Genomic DNA, 17,926 nt, shown 5'->3' with positions numbered 1-17,926 from the left:
CGAAAATAGAATCAACTGAGAGAGAGAGAGAGAGAGAGATCCTCACAAATGCTGTCTCATTCACCGACCTTCAGATTGCTACCTACCTCCCCCACCTCCTCCTCTTTTCCCTCTCCCCTCTCCTCTCATATTGTTTCCTTCCTTCCTTCCTTCCTTCCTTTGTCTCTTCTTCCATGACTTCCTCTCCTCTGACGTCTTCACTCCGTCCCTTCTTTCTTCATTCCCTCTGTAGGTTCTTACATTCATTCATTCTCCACTGTTTTCTTTCCTTTCCCCCTTTCCCTCTCTTCTTTTCTCCCTTCTTTCCCCTCTGGTCTTCTCTCTCCCTTTTTTTTTCCCTTTCTTCTCTCCCTGTTTCTACCTTTCCCTTCTTTTCCAGACTTTCCTTTCACCCTCTCTCCTTCTTCCACTTCTTCCCTCATCATATTCCTCACTCTTGTTTCCTTTCGTTCTTCATTTTCCCCTCTTGTTATCTGTCTCCCCCACCTTTCCTCCCCCAGTCTATCCAATCTCTTCCCTCTCCTTCCCTTCTTTTTCCCTCCCTCCATCTCCTCTCCTCTCCCGATTCCTTCCATCCTCAATTCTGCTCCATCCTTTCCATTCATCTGCCCATCTCCGTTTATCCCCATCCTCCTCCTCCTCGTCCTCTTCATTTTGTTTCTGTCCTCTGTTTTCCTTTCTTCCTCTTCTTTCCTCCCTTCCCTCTCCTTCATCTCCTCCTCTCCTTCTTCTTGTCCTCCTTTTTTCTCATTTTCCTTCCCTTCCACTATCTCTTCTGTCTCGTCGCTCTTTCCGTATCACCCATCCCTTCATTCCTTGGCCATTTCTCCCTCTCATCTTCCATTCGCCTTCCTTTGTTCCTTCTTCTCTCTTCCCATCTTTCCCTTTTCTTTCCTGCCTTCCCTCCTCTCATCTTTCTTTTTTTCTTTTGTAGTTCCTTTCTTATTTCCTTTTTCTTTCCCCCACCTTCTTTCTTCTTTCTCATCCTTCCTTCCTTCCTTCCTTCCTCCCATCCATCCGTCCATCCATCCATCCATTCATCCATCCATCCTTCCTTCCTTCCTTTCCTCCTGCCTTCCTTCCATCCATCCATCCATCCATCCATCCATCCATCCTTCCTTCCTTCCTTCCTTCCCTCCTGCCTTCCATCCTTCCATCCATCATCCATCCTTCCCTCCTTCCTTCCTTCCTTCCTGCCTTCCATCCATCCATCCATCCTTCCTTCCTTCCCTTCTTCCTTCCTTCCTTCCTTCCCTCCTGCTTGGAACTAAATCATTCTTAAGACAGACCGTGACTTTATAAACACTAACGGTATTTCTCTTGGGTTTTTTATTTTCACCATTTATTTATATTCGCTTTTTTAATTGATTTTCTCACGTATCATTCTAAACTTTATATATTTCTTGTTTTTGTCTCTCCCTTGCGATATGAAACCAATTGATTTTATATATTGTTATTGCTGTCTTTCCTTCAGTTCCCTGTTCCTTTATTATTATTATTAGTAGTAGTAGTAGTAGTAGTATTTGTTATTAGTAGTAGTAGTAGTAGTAGTAGTAGTATTTATTATTATTATTATTAGTAGTAGTAGTAGTATTTGTTGTTATTATTATTATTATTATTTTGTTCTTGGTGGTAGTTTTGTTTCGGATATATTATTTGTATGGTTCGAGTCTGTGTGTGTGTGTGTGTGTGTGTGTGTGTGTGTGTGTGTGTGTGTGTGTGTGTGTGTGTGTGTGTGTTTTATGCATCATCATTCAAGTAAACATAGGCTTGGGTTATGCACACTTCTTTTACACTCACTCCAGCCACCCACCCGCCCACACACCCACCCACACCTCCTTGCCCATCTGTGTTTACTATCCTATACCTATCCTTCCCACCCACCCCCACACCTACACGCTTACACCTACTTACTGTCATATCCACTGACCTACCTATCTGCCAACCTACCTACATACCTACCTACCATCCTACCTACATACCTACCTACCATCCTACCTACGTACATACATACATACATACCTGTCTGCCTGCCTGCCTACATACATACGTACATATATATCACCCACCCACTCGTACTCTCATCACACTTGCTTGCCCGTACCCATTAGATCACATGATATGATGCCCACCCTTTCACCCACCTACTTCTCCACCTCACATGCACACACACGAACAGGAACACACACACACACACACACACACACACACACACACACACACACACACACACACACACACACACACTTGCCGCCTACCTATCTCTCACTCATTCATTGTTTACATACCTTCCTACCTACCTACGTACCACTTACCTTCCCACCTACCTACCTACTATACTTATCTACCTACGTGTCTGTCTGTCTCCTCAACCCCCCTCCCCCTCCACCACATCCACTTCTACCCTCCACCAGCGTCCAGTCTGCGCCACTCCCATAGTGTGTGGTTTGGGCAGTGGTCATGCTTCACCTCTCTTCTGACTCACACCTACCCCACCCCCACACCCACCCACCCTCAAGCCCGCCCACCACCCACACCCACATACGCGCCCTGCTCATTTACCCACCCTCCTCAAACATCCCCCACCCACACCTACGCCTTCAGACCTTCCTTCTCATCCACACCCACATACGCGCCCTGCTCAAAATACCCACCCCCCTCAAACATCCCCCACCCACACCTACGCCTTCAGACCTTCCTTCTCATCCACACCCCCATACCCTCTCAAACCCACCCTCACCCACACCCTCTGACCATCCCTTTCACCCACGCCCACCCACCCTTTCACCATCCTTCTAACCCACATCCACCCATCCTCTCACCATCCCTCTCACCCATACCCACGCTCTACCGTCATACTCACCCTTTTCCAATTTCCTCCCGCCTACCCCATCCCACCCTCATATCTGCCCCACCCCACTGCCACCCACGCCCTGCCCAGACACCCCACCCTGACACCTATCCTCCCTCATCGTCACCTACAGTCTTTCTCAACTCTCATCTGTATTCCCACTGTCTCTCTCCCACCCCCACCCTCTCTCCAGGTAACCCCCACACCCACACCCAGTAATACCCACCCACCCCATCGCCTTCATCCTTACCAACATCCACCCACCCATCCATCCCTCTCACCTTCTACCTCACCAGCACGCACTTTCCAACCCATTCCTCACTCTTACCCTCATATCCAACCACTCCCACCCACCCTTATCCTCATCCCCACTTACTCCCACCCACCCATCCCTTACCCTCATCCATCCTTCCACTCCGCCTTCCCCCCCACTCCCACCCACTCCCGTCACTTTCACTCCCCCGTACCCCACCCTCAGCCTCACTAAAACCTACTCCACTCCCACCCTCATTCCCTGCAGAGCCTACCCCCACCCACACCCTCATCCATCCCTACTCCACTCCCTTGCAAGACCGGTCGAGAGAGAGAGAGAGAGAGAGAGAGAGAGTCCATACCTGCAATACTGTAATGTCTAGAGAGGAAGGGGTCTCGACTTCGTTACTTTTTTCTGGGTAAGGATGATTGTGAAGGTGATGATGGTTATTGGTATTATTATTATTATTATTATTATTATTATTATTATTATACTTAGCTAAGACAACCCTTCCACGTCACAGTTAACCACTACGATACATCTGGCCTTTGTTAAATAAAGTCGCCTGACGGTACTAGAAATAATATAATAAAATCTGAATCACTATTGTATTGAAGTTGTTTATACTGCTAACCCCTTCACTTCAAGAGCTGTTCCCTAACCTGTATAAACTCTTGTGGAGGTAGTGAAAATATAGGGCTAGAAACACCTGGCTGTAACGTGTGTTGCGAGAATGGCTCAGTCTGCTGGTGTGGGCGTGGGTGTGGTGGTGGGAGTTGGAAATTAATACATGATGCAGGATAAACATTGATAACGCTGAGTAAGTCGTCTCAGCAACACACGAAAAATCACCTGGAGAAACAGAAGAGGAGCGTTGTGTATAGACCACCGCGTATAATGTAAAATTTATCTTGCATCTTACCCCATCACCTCGTAAAACACCTTGAACCGAATGAAATCGAGTGACGGTAGAAAAATATTAAAGCTGTTACATGAGAGGAATTAAAAGATGATCAGCCTGAAAATGCAAGGTTTAATTACAGTGGTTCATTTCTTCGTGATTAAGGTTTGGGGCATTGGAGATTTTGAAGGAAAATACATAATGTTGAATAACCAAGGGATTGTTATTATTATTCGTAGTAGTAGCCTAGTAGTAGTAGTTGCTGTTGTTGTTGTTGTAAAGGTAACAGTAGTAAAGTGGTAGTAGTTGTAGTGGTAGTAGTGGCAGTAGTAGCAATGTTTGTAGTTCTTGTAGCATTGTTTGTAGTTCTTGTATTATCATCACTATTATTGGTGTTTGTTATCTTGCTGAAGGTTATGGACCTTGGCTCACACTTTGATGCCGTGTTGAAATTCCTCCTTAGTCATTGTTTACTCTATCCTACCTCATCTGTGTGTGTGCCCCCGCCATCTTGTTTGTTGACGCTGCCAGGACGCCATGTTTGTACACTCCCATCCCCTCCTTGTTGGTTAATATTCATTTTAGACGGTGTGTTTGCGCAGCTGTTAAGTGAATTCAGAACACTGTGCTGAAATTGGGGAATGTAGTTCAACCTCTTTACTGCGAGAACATCTTATTTTGTCTTGTTCTGTTGAGAGTAGTGGCAAACATGGAAAGCCAAAGTATGGGTATATTAAGTTAATGTGCAATTATGTGGGTTTTAGAAATCAGAAACAAAAATAAAGGGGGGGGAAGGAATTGATGAAACTCGATGGATATATATATATATATATATATATATATATATATATATATATATATATATATATATATATATATATATATATATTTAACTGAGCTCAAGATCTGTCCTTGTTTCGTACACATATAACAGGCTAGAGGGGACGTTTGAATTAGATTCGTGCTGTACCGTAACTCCATTCGAATATGAACAGAAAATGCGACATTGCCAGTACTGGAATGGTTCTTTTTTCGTCTGGTGATTTCACCATGTTCGTCCTCACGGGGGGTCCCTCCCCCCACTTTTTTTTCCCAGTTTTGAACCTATAAAATATTTTAAAGGACTTAAATAGAAAATTTGAGAAAGGTGTCTTGATATACTGGGCTCAGGTACATGTGAGTTTATACCGGTAAAAAGTTCTTGGCAGGCGACCTAGAATTACCCGTGAGAGCATGGCAACGTGCATTGGTAAGAACAGCACTATCAAGAAGCCGAGAGAGAGAGAGAGAGAGAGAGAGAGAGAGAGAGAGAGAGATTTCTCACTGTGAATTGTGATGAAATCCATTGAAGTTACTGAATGTTTCATTCTTTAACGAGGAATTAAAGGTTAAAATTCTAACGACGGTGATGTTTAGAAAGACTTGCATTAATCGGTCCGTTTTGTTTTCATATTTGTTGTTTTAAATGTCTTCATATATTTCAATAACTGCCTTCAGATTTAGTTTGTTAAGGCACTCCAAGGATGTGGTCCATAAAGGATTTTAAATCCAAGGCATGGTGTGGGCTCACCGCTCATATAATGCCACTCACTGACTAGGGTGAGCACAACTGGTCACTCCAGTTTTAAATGTCTGGACACTATAAACTAACTCCATGTCTCTGTGCTTCTAGGTAGGCAGTACAGGACTGGAGGATAGATGGATGGACACAGTTCTTTATATTTTGTGTGTACTGTATGTATTTCACTATAATTTCGTGTATCATTTTTTATTTTTATCTACAGTATACATACTGCATTCATGTTTGCTTGTGTTTAAGTTGTATGATATTGTTTCAGGAGAGCATGGTGACCCTGTTGAAATGGGCCGCATGTTACAGCTCATCCTTGGCTGTGCAGTCAATTGCGAGAATAAGCAGCGTGAGTAACACTTTAATATTTTGATGCTTTGTTTATATTCTGAGTTCTGCTGCTGTGTAAACGTGTGTAGGGCATGGTTTGTGATTGGGATACTAGAATCTGAAGCTCTTTATTACCAGAGTTGCAGAATACAGAATACATTATATATATATATATATATATATATATATATATATATATATATATATATATATATATATATATATATATATATATATATATATATATATATATATATATATATATATATATATATAGATATAAAGAGAGAGAGAGAGAGATGTGTGTGTGTGTGTGTGTATATATATATATATATATATATATATATATATATATATATATATATATATATATATATATATATATGTTGCCAGACGCCTCAATCCCGTTTGGGGTGGCCACAAGCAAATCGCCTCCAAGTCGCCCTGTCCCCCGCAATTTCACTGCCCTGCTCCCAACTCACCCCCCCTCTCTCATATACCTCTCCACCCCATCCCTTCATCTCATCCTCGGCCTCCCCCTCAATCTTCCCCCCTCCACCTCACTCACATACACTCTCTTCGTCAGTCTTTCACCCTCCATCCTCTCCACATGGCCAAACCACCTCAGTGTGTTCCTCATAACGCTTCCTCTCACATCCACATCAACACCACAACGCTCCTTTATATCCTCATTCGTCAGCCTGTCTCTCCACGTGACTCCACAGGCTCCTCTTAAATAACTCATTTCCACTGCTCTCACACTTGACTTGTGTCCTTCCAACAATGTCCAAGCTTCACTTCCGTACGTTAGAGTTGGTATCACAATACTGTCATGTTGTAACTTTTTCTCTTCCATGCTCACTTCCCTGTTTCTTATCACTGCTTTCAAAGAACCAGCAACCTTTCTTCCCTGCTGTACCCTTTCAAGCACTTCACCCTCCAAACCTCCATCCTTACTCATCACACTATCCAAGTACTTAAACGTACTCATCATTCATTCATTCATTGCCAGACGCCATGTATCCCAAACGGGGTGGCCAACGGCTTAGAGTTAATTGTTTTACAGGGAGGGGCACTAATCCTCCACCAACCCCACTTGACACGTAGGGATGCCAACAGCATCTGGTGTTCCCAGGTGGTCACCCATCCATGTACTAACCAGACCCAACGTTGCTTAACTTCTCTGTACATTCACTAACTTCACCTCTCTCAAAGACCATCACTTTACTCTTCCCTACATTCATCTTTAGATTCCGTTTCTTACACACTCTCTCAAACTCATCCACCAAGCCTTGCAGCTCCCCTTCATCTTCACTCAACAACACAGTATCATCTGCAAACAACAGTACAGGGAGTTTCCAAACACTACCCTCTCTCACCAGGGCCACTCCAACATCCACTACCCTACCTTGTACCTCTTTCATTACCCCATCCATCTACAGATTGAACAACCATGGAGACATGACACATCCCTGTTTCAACCCAACTTTCAAAGAGAAAAATTCACTTAGTTCACCATCCACACGCACTGCAGCCTTCGCATCATCGTACATACTCTCCACAGCATTCAACAACTTCCCATCTACTCCATATATTCTTAACACTTTCCACAATCCTTGTCTATCTACCCTGTCATATGCTTTCTCCAAATCCATGAAAGCCGCATACAACTTCTTTCCCTTCTCTAGAAACATTTTCACTAAAGATCTAAGAATGAATATCTGATCTACACAACCTCTTCCCTTCCTAAAGCCTCCCTGTTCTTCTCCAACTAATTTCTCTGTTCTTTCTCTAACTCTGTCTATAAGTATCCTACCATACACTTTTCCTATTATACTAAGTAGACAAATGCCCCTATGATTACCACACACTTCTTTTTCCCCTTTTCCTTTGTACAAGGGAATAATTATACCTGACTTCCAATCCTCCGGGACTCTACCTTCCTCCCAGGCCAATCTGCACATCTTCCACATCCATTCTACTACTATCTCTTCCCCATGCTTCAGCATTTCACCACACACTCCATCAATTCCTGGGGCTTTCCCCGATTTAACTTTCTTCATTGCTTCCACAACTTCTATCCTACTGATTTCTTCCTGTCTTCTCACCTCCCTCCTTCTCCCAGCCATTCCCCAGCCACTTATACTCGCATTACTTCCATCCTGTATGTTCAACAATTCCTTAAAGTGTTCTCTCCATCTGCTCACTTTTTCTCCCCTCTCCACTAGTAATCTACCATTTTTATCTTTCACTCCCCTGCTAACTTCACTTCCACCCTGTCTTACTCTTCACCTCTCTCCAGAACATTTTCTTACAGTTCGTGCACTTTACACTCAAATTCCTTCCAAATTCCTCATCCACTCTCTTCTTACTCTCTCTTACTAATCTTTTCACCTCTCTCTTTCTTTCTACATATAACTCTCTCTTCCGCCTCTCAACTTCTTCCATATATATATATATATATATATATATGTGTGTGTGTGTGTGTGTGTGTGTGATTTGTCAGAGCAAAACATTTATAGGGCTGTGCAGAGCACCTGGGAAAATGGAACAAAGGTCTACTTCTGGTGTTGATATTGTCTGAAAATTGTCCCAGTACTGTAGGTACCACTTCCTAGTTTATAAAATAGAATTCAAGAAGGGTGCAAAAGTTTTTTTTTTTTTCCCGATGGAGACACATGCAGAGGAGAAGGGCTTAGTAAACTCCCTTTTCATCATGAGTTTGGGAGACCACATTTCAGGCCAAGGAGGCTAGGGCAACCGTTTGGACAGTCATTAAATGCTGGTATTGTAGAGGCAGAGAAACCACTCAAAGAGTTTTTAATGAAATGTGTGCACTATGAACATCTTCGTGACGCATTTGATGCCTTTCTTTTGGCAGCATTCTGAGAGCAACATTGCCAGGTATTATTTTCTTGTGTGAGTGCTTAACCTTTTCAGAGTAGCGCTGCATTTTATTTCATTCTTGCTATATCCACATGACTTTCTTTAACTTAGGAGAGACTTTTTCAAACTAAACGGGTTAGATAGAGCTTTCACTGATCCCTTCATGACATTTTCTCAAAGATTTTAATGATATTGCCATTATAAAGTAAGAATAAACTAATCTAATATGTGACCTAATTCTAGGGGTTAGTATTTGGCTCATGTCAGTTTTGCTTTTTTTTTCCCCAGTGTATTGAGCCCTGCTGTAAAAATACACACACACACACACACACACACACACACACACACACACACACACACACACACACACACACACACACACCTCATGCATTTACATTCATTTGGTGTGTCATCATACATATACATTGTACACATTGCATCTTTAAGTCTCTCTCATTTACTGCATTATTTAAATTTCTTACAGTCTATGTGGCTGTCTACAGAGTGTCCTTTGTCCTCACCATGGTCATCAGTTGTTGTTCTGACCATGTCCAAAGCTGTTTGTTCACTTTTTACACTTTTTAGTTGAGTTTGTTATTGGACAGGTCACTGACCCCCCACAAACCCTTTTTATTGCCTCCATCACATGCAGGAGCATGTGGGGAGGATATTTTCCTCCAGTCCTAGGAATGATGTTATAGTTGTATACGAGAGATATGCATGTGTTATATGGAATATCATGTTCTCTGATATTATTCATCCATCATCCAACCCATTACTGCCCTGTGAGAAGTGTAGGGGCATGGGGCTCGGATTCTCAGTCCAAACATTTCACATAAATGACCAGTTTCTCTTTCCTGAATGCCTTTGCACGTCACAGTAAACCACAACCTTCCCTCAGCATTAAAATCTTATGAGTCATATTGATTTGATGTACCATACTCACTACACCACCAGGTGTCTATTTGTTGAATAGGGTTTTTCCTTTCCTTTTATTGATGTAGATTTAGTATAGTTTTTTGTTGGCCTCCAAACCTTTAAGTGTTGTTGCTTAGCACTTGTGATGTATCACAGCATGTCTTCCTTGCATCATACTTATTTTTTTTCCCTGTTTCTGCCCATATTCCATGCCTCATATGTATCACCTCAGTTCATCAGTATTTTACTGATTTTGTTTTGCCATTGCATGTTTGTTGTTTTAATCATTAATTCACCAAAAAATTTTAAGCTTTTTTAATGTTTTCATTATTATCAATAAATTCCATGAGCATCATAATCCATGAAAGTTGATGTATCTTAATCTAAGAGCCTTCAGAATCAGAATATGACATCATTTCTGATAATGCCCAGAACTGAGTAGTGAAAATTCAGGGCTCTGCTTCACATAATTAGTGAGTACAGTGCTCTGGGTGAGGATTTGGCTAATGTAAAATAAATATTTGTTTTAATTCTTCATAGATATCATATACATTAGGTACAAAATACTGACCTTCATCAGAGTGAGAGACAGACAGACAGACAGAGAAAATGTATGTGTGTGTGTGTGTGTGTGTGTGTGTGTGTGTGTGTGTGTGTGTGTGTGTGTGTGTGTGTGTGCACATGCACTAAATAATTCAGTGTGTATAATAATGCATATGGGAAGAAAACAGAGAAAAGTATGAAACGTAGTCAAAAACCCTTTCAGACCAATGACATTTTTTTTTTGCTTGCCAGCATCAAACAGTTATTCTCAGCTAAAGAGAGAATTTCTAATTGTAGAGGTCAGTTATAGCCTTAACCCGTGGCGTCCCGTTGACGTTAATTAACCTCCACACGTTTTGTCACTGCCAATCCCGTTGACGTACTATCATGATCCAAAGTTTCTTTACCCCCCTCAGTGGAAGAAGGTCGAAGCCAAGGTTGTAGCAAGACCAGATGATCGGACACTGCCAGTATACAAGACTAATAATGGTTCATGATACCGTGATTCATAAATAGGCTCGTGTTTTTCATCCGGGTGATTCTTATTATCCTAAGCTTCAGGTTAGTGAACCTCTCCATCATGAAGTGGCCTGTGTTCGGTGGCCCGTCATTTCTTCAACCTTGGCTTCGACCTTCCTCCACTCAGGGGGGTAAAGAAACTTTGGATCGTGATAGTACATAAAGGCGAATAAATTGCAAGGTCCCTAATTTGCACAATTTTCAATTTTCGCGAGTGATTTTTGGTACGTATACACGGGACACCTTCCTCTACAAGATGCCAGGCAGGGACAATGCCTTACCCAGCATGACCTCCACCCCCCCCCCTCCCACCGCACGCCATTGTCTCGGCAATTCACCTGTTACCAGTGACCTGGCCAGTAAAGCCATGTCATGCCACGGTATGAACTTCAGGGCCAGAGTGATTCCCCAATCAATGACAATGTGGAGGACAAACTTTACATAGCATTTGAGGAAGAAACAGTCAGAAATGATGATCAGGTAATGTCGCCAAAAAAGATCAGGTATGTTGATGTGTTTCATGAGTGAAACAATGCTTATATATATATATATATATATATATATATATATATATATATTTTGTGTGTCCAACTCTGGGCATAGGCTTCACAGCCTGCTATCAAGGCCCAACAGTCCTCCTACATACCATACACCCCTACATGTCACCACTTCGGTGCTAACACCCACCGTCCATATTGAATACATGCTAGGGCTGTCTCATACAGGACTGGTGTATTGGTATTAGCGGGGGTATTTTTACGACATGTCGGCGGGTCTTCTGGTAGATCAGTAAAGCCTGATTTAATGAAATTCAAATCCTTAAACTGTTCCCTGCCCCAGCCGGGATATGAACCTGGGTCCGTTAGGACCGCACGCCACCTCTCTACCGGTTGAGCCACCGCCTCCCCCAATATTACTGTGTAAAAACCAATATACTCTCGTACTACATATAAATTCGTACCAAATAAATAAATAAATACCGTTTATGAGTGGTGTGGAATGGTTACTCTCCCATAGAACTCGTTTTCTTTGGAGCCAGCCTGATAGAAAACACAGTAGGTTGAGGAGGTACTGCTACCTGTATCGAGTATTTTAAACCTCAGGTGAGCGATTTCTCTATGATTTTTCGATGTTTCCCGGCGTGCTGCAGGGATCAGTTCTGGCGCCAACCCTATTTCTGGTTCATATTAATGATCTCTTATCTGTCACTCACAATCCCATTCACTCATATGCAGATGACTCAACACTACATAGTTCATTCACACTCAGACATCCATTTACAAAGTCTAATATCTCTACCTCTCAACTCAGTACAGCCATCTCCATAAACCAAGATCTATCTACAATCAGTGAATGGGGACAAAACAACCTTGTCTCTTTTAATGCTAGTAAAACTAAATATATGCAGTTTGCTGATAGACAGATGTTGCCAGATTCGTGCATTACCTTCAGTGCTACTAATATTCCCATCTCCAAAAATATTGAAATTCTTGGTGTCTCACTTAACAGTGCCCTCACCTGGACTTCTCATGTCAGATCACTTGCTAAAACCGCCTCAAAGAAACTTGGATTATTGTACAGAGTCCGTAACTTCTTCGCCGATGAGCAGTTAGGTATAATTTATAAGAGTCATGTGCGCTCTCAGCTTGAATATTGCTCACCCTTGTGGAATGGTTGTGGAGAGGTTGCATTAAGACAACTTGACAAAATTCAGAATAAAGCTGTTAGAATCATTAACAACCCTGCCATTACATACAAACTACCTCCCCTGCAAATAAGAAGGAATGTTGCCTCCCTTGCATTTATTTTACAGATATTTTTTTGGCAAATGCTCAGACAAAGTTGCATCCATGGTGCCACCTCTCCATGCCTTCCCTCGTGCTACACGGGCATCTGGTAGCGCTCATGACTGGAATGTCACTCAACCATATTGCAGAACTTCTGCCTATCAGAATTCTTTCATTCCCCGAACTGCATCTCTCTGGAACTCGCTTCCCCAGAGTTGTTTTCCTCCAAATTTCAACCTACAACTGTTCAAGTCTAACTGTTACAGATATTTTATGAACAGAGGACACCAGTAATCTGGTGTATGGATTTTTTTTTTTTTTCCCATTTGTTTTTCCTTCCTCTGTTCTGTTATTTAAAAAAAAAAAAAAAAAAAAAAAAAAAAAAGCGGAGGTTTGAGCCAAAAGAAATTTTTTCCAAAAATGGTCAGGATTGGGGGGAGTCAGTGGTGGAAAAGTGGTCGGGATGGGGCGGGTAAATGAGCCCCTCTGGTTACAGTGGGTGCCCCTGATAATTGAATAAAATCTTATATAAGTAGCTAGAGTAAACCTAAAATGATATCATTCAGAAGAAAATATAGGTGAGGTGTGTGATGGTGCTGGATTAGGAGAATTTAGATATTTAGACTTGCATTTGACAAAATGGACAACTGTAATGCCAAACATCTAAGTCTATCTATCTATCTATTGCCAGACGCCTCAATCCCGTTTGGGGTGGCCACAAACAAATCGCCTCCAAGTCGCCCTGTCCCCCGCCATTTCACTGCCCTGCTCCCAACTCACACCCCCCTCTCTCATATACCTCTCCACCCCATCCCTCCATCTCATCCTCGGCCTCCCCCTCCCTCTTCCCCCCTCCACCTCACTCACATACACTCTCTTCGTCAGTCTTTCGCCCTCCATCCTCTCCACATGGCCAAACCACCTCAGTGTGTTCCTCATAACGCTTCCTATCACATCCACATCCACACCACAATGCTCCTTTATATCCTCATTCGTCAGCCTGTCTCTCCACGTGACTCCACAGGCTCCTCTTAAATAACTCATTTCCACTGCTCTCACTCTTGACTTGTGTCCTTCCAACAATGTCCAAGCTTCACTTCCGTACGTTAGAGTTGGTATCACAATACTGCCATGTAGTAACTTTTTCACTTCCATGCTCACTTCCCTGTTTCTTATCACTTCTTTCAAGGAACCAGCAACCTTTCTTCCCTGCTGTACCCTTTCAAGCACTTCACCCTCCAAACCTCCATCCTTACTCATCACACTACCCAAATACTTAAACATACTCACATTTTCCAATTCCTCACCATCTAACCTCGCTGTACATTCACTAACTTCACCTCTCTCAAAGACCATCACTTTACTCTTCCCTACATTCACCTTTAGGTTCCGTTTCTTACACACTCTCTCAAACTCATCCACCAAGCCTTGCAGCTCCCCTTCGTCTTCACTCAACAACACAGTATCATCTGCAAACAACAGTACAGGGAGTTTCCAAACACTATCCTCTCTCACCAGGGCCACTCCAACATCCACTACCCTACCTTGTACCTCTTTTATTACCCCATCCATGTACAGATTGAACAACCATGGAGACATGACACATCCTTGTTTCAAACCAACTTTCAAAGAGAAAAATTCACTTAGTTCACCATCCACACGCACTGCAGCCTTCGCACCATCGTACATACTCTTCACAGCATTCAACAACTTCCCATCTACTCCATATATTCTTAACACTTTCCACAATCCTTGTCTATCCACCCTGTCATATGCTTTCTCGAAATCCATGAAAGCCGCATACAACTTCTTTCCCTTCTCTAGAAACTTTTCCACTAAAGATCTAAGAATGAATATCTGATCTACACAACCTCTTCCCTTCCTAAAGCCTCCCTGTTCTTCTCCAACTAATTTCTCTGTTCTTTCTCTAACTCTGTCTATAAGTATCCTACCATACACTTTTCCTATTATACTAAGAAGACAAATGCCCCTATGATTACCACACACTTCTTTTTCCCCTTTTCCTTTGTACAAGGGAATAATTATACCTGACTTCCAATCCTCTGGGACTCTACCTTCCTCCCAGGCCAATCTGCACATCTTCCACATCCATTCTACTACTATCTCTTCCCCATGCTTCAGCATTTCACCACACACTCCATCAATTCCTGGGGCTTTCCCCGATTTAACTTTCTTCATTGCTTCCACAACTTCTATCCTACTGATTTCTTCCTGTCTTCTCACCTCCCTCCTTCTCCCAGCCATTCCTCAGCCACTTATACTTGCATTACTTCCATCCTCTACGTTCAACAATTCCTTAAAGTGTTCTCTCCATCTGCTCACTTTTTCTCCCTTCTCCACTAGTAATCTACCATTTTTATCTTTCACTCCCCTGCTAACTTTACTTCCACCCTGTCTTACTCTTTTCACTTCTCTCCAGAACATTTTCTTACAGTCCCTCCACTTTACACTCAAATTCCTTCCAAATTCCTCATCCACTCTCTTCTTACTCTCTCTTACTAATCTTTTCACCTCTCTCTTCCTTTCCACATATAACTCTCTCTTCCGCCTCTCAACTTCTTCCACGCCCCTATTTCTCACTCATTCATTGTATGCTTTCTTCTTTTGTGCCACAGCCTGTTTCACCTCTTCAGTCCACCATGCTGTTCCTTGTACCCCCCTCCGCCTTCTCTTCCTTCCACACACCACATCACATGCTGCACATATTTCTTCTGTAAATATCTTACACACACCTTCCACGTCTCCCATCTGCTCCAATTCATATTTGCCCAGTCGTTCCTCCACTTCTCTCTTATACTCTGCCTTTTTCTCATCCTCTTGTAACCTTTCCACTCTCCTTGCAACTACTCCTTCCTCTCGTCTTTCCCTTCTTCTATTCCTTCATCTCACTTGCATCCTAATTCTGGCCACCACCAAGTAGTGGTCAGAAAGTCCACTCCCCCAACCTCTATACACTCTTGCATCCTTTACACATCTTCGCATCCTTTCATCCACACACACATAATCAATCATTGCCTTCCTTTCATTCAGTTCACCACCCACCCTTCTCATCACTCGCCATCTAAGTACATGATGAGGATTACACAGAGAAGTTGCAGTGTAGAGTACAGAATATGTTCACTTGTTTTTATGGTGTAGGATTGGTTCATTCATGGTGCTGTGACTCCTGCAGCTTTAATCACTTCAGTCTGATGACATAGAGTACTGTTTCTGCAAAATATGATAGACCACATGAGGGAAAAAATGAAAATGAAATCACAAAGACACCCTTTACACAAAATTGGGGAGCAGTACATTTATCCCCTAATATTTTTTCCTCTGTCCTTTATCTTTAATGACAATCTTGAAATGTCTTAGAATTGATTTGGCTTGTTCCCTAAAGTGCTGTAGGCCCATATATGGAGTCCAAAGACCCTTGATCTCATTTTCAGATTTGGACACTGATGCAACAGTAAACCTTTTGTCTTAATTTTATGAATGATGGAGATTTTTTTTTTTTTAATACTTTTCCAACGAACAGTGTTATTGTAATACACTGTGCATTGTGGTAGGTTGAGCTGGTCCACACACCATTACTATATATGTGTTTGGTTAAGGGCAACTTGAATTGCATATTTTTAGGTACCTTTACAGCCCCAACTGAATATAATTGTCAAATGTTAACAAGACTATAAACAAAAAAACTGGCATAATGAAGAAGCTAATGCATTGTTGTCTTAGCTCACTTTTTTCTTCAATTGCAGAATACATTGAGGCCATCATGAACATGGAGGAGCGAGTACAGAAGGTTATCATGGAGGCCATACAGGAGCTAATGCTGCGTGAGGGGTCCCCAGGGGCACTGGGGGAGGGGCGGGGAGGAAACGGTGCGGGGGGTGGGGGTATGGGGCTTGGAGACCTGGGCCCGGCTTCCTTCCATCCACACATCAAGCAGATCCTAGAGCAGCTGGAGACTGCCACTCAAGCCCGAGATGAATTGGTGCAGCGCTGTCATGAATTAGAGCAGCAGGTACACCTGTAGTCCCTTTACCTTAACCTGGCCTGGAGGTTTGTCCTTGTGCAGCTCATTCTAGTGTTAATTTGTTACAACCCAATAATCAAGGTGAAGAGATTGCAGTTTTAGATCAGGCTAGAGTAAAAAGGGTATACCACTCATTTACATTTACGTATATAGTAAGTCATCAGTGATGTTTAGGATGTGCCAGAGAATCAAAATTTTTTCCATGCAACCAGTACTTTAGATTGTGGTAAACAGTAAAATAACTTGTAAGTTGCATTGAGCGTTAATAGATAACCTTTCTGTTATTTACTGTGACTTAATTTAAAAAAAAAAAAAAAAAGGACAAGGACAAACAATGAGGACTTTCTGTAGTTGGTTTGGCTTCACCTGACATAACTGGACTACTGCCATAACTTGGTTGTCAATTATGGTTGCATGAAATTTGATGAGCCATGGTTATTAGACAGGAATGAGTTTCCCTGGTTACTAATCAATTTGCCCATGCTTGTCCATAATTTGAGCTGACATCTGTACAGTATTTTCACACCAATTTTCTTAATTTTTACCATTTGGACGTGATACCCATTCAACATTTCTTTTGACAGATATATATCGAGTATCACGCAGTATCAAAGTATATTACCTTCTCAGAGCATTACATATAATAACCAACGTATGGGCCTGTCTTTGGACACTGATGTATTTTTTGTGATACCAGCTTTATACTGAAGCTACAACATGCTGCCTCCACCAAAAAATGCACACAAAAAATTTTTATGAAGAAATTTAGAAAGATGTTGCTCTCTCTCAAGGCCTTGGTATTCTACCAGCCTATCAGACTGTGAACCTGATGAACTGCAGACTAAAGTTGCCCATTCTTGTGCAGTCCACCATTATCCTTTGAGGGGAGAGTGAGGGATGTTTGTGTAACTTGGCAGTGGTCAGTTATATAGGTACCTCTGCAGGAAGATGTCTTTTTCATCACTACAAGGACAATGTACTGTACGATATATGTGCATTATAACACATGTATAAGATCTTTGACATAAATGGAATTCAGTATTACATAAGACTAAATAATTTTCACTGTACAGATATCAGTGCTGAGTGAAGAAAAGAGGTCACTGGCGACAGAAAACGAGAAGCTGGTAGGTCGCCTGGATGCGTGGGAGGCAGGTGGTGGGGACCTTGGGGGCAGCACCTCCACACTGCGTTACCGAGACCTCAAGAAGCAGATTGATACACTCCAGGATGAACTTTTTAAACTGGAGACCTGTGAGTGTATTTCACTTCATTTGTTTTAACCTGACAAAACTAGACCACTCACACAGCTTGAAATACTAAGTT

General features: G+C 42.3%; 1 protein-coding gene across 1 annotated transcript in view; it reads left to right on the top strand.

Moving 5' to 3' along the window:
• Positions 1-17,926, top strand: part of LOC145410375 (protein Hook homolog 3-like) — a 200,823-nt gene that overhangs the window by 137,005 nt on the left and 45,892 nt on the right. Inside the window, exons 5-7 of the mRNA XM_080280527.1 lie at positions 5,844-5,924; positions 16,323-16,588; positions 17,674-17,854. Coding sequence (XP_080136653.1) covers positions 5,844-5,924; positions 16,323-16,588; positions 17,674-17,854 — 528 coding nt within the window. The remainder of the gene's footprint in view (positions 1-5,843; positions 5,925-16,322; positions 16,589-17,673; positions 17,855-17,926) is intronic.

Source organism: Coenobita brevimanus, chromosome 85 (genome assembly GCF_032717465.1).
Source record: "Coenobita brevimanus isolate Jiangsu-jjx chromosome 85, ASM3271746v2, whole genome shotgun sequence".
NCBI classification, from domain to species: Eukaryota; Metazoa; Arthropoda; class Malacostraca; order Decapoda; family Coenobitidae; genus Coenobita; species Coenobita brevimanus.
Note: the sequence above shows the minus strand (reverse complement) of the source record. Positions and strands in the feature narration are given on the sequence as shown.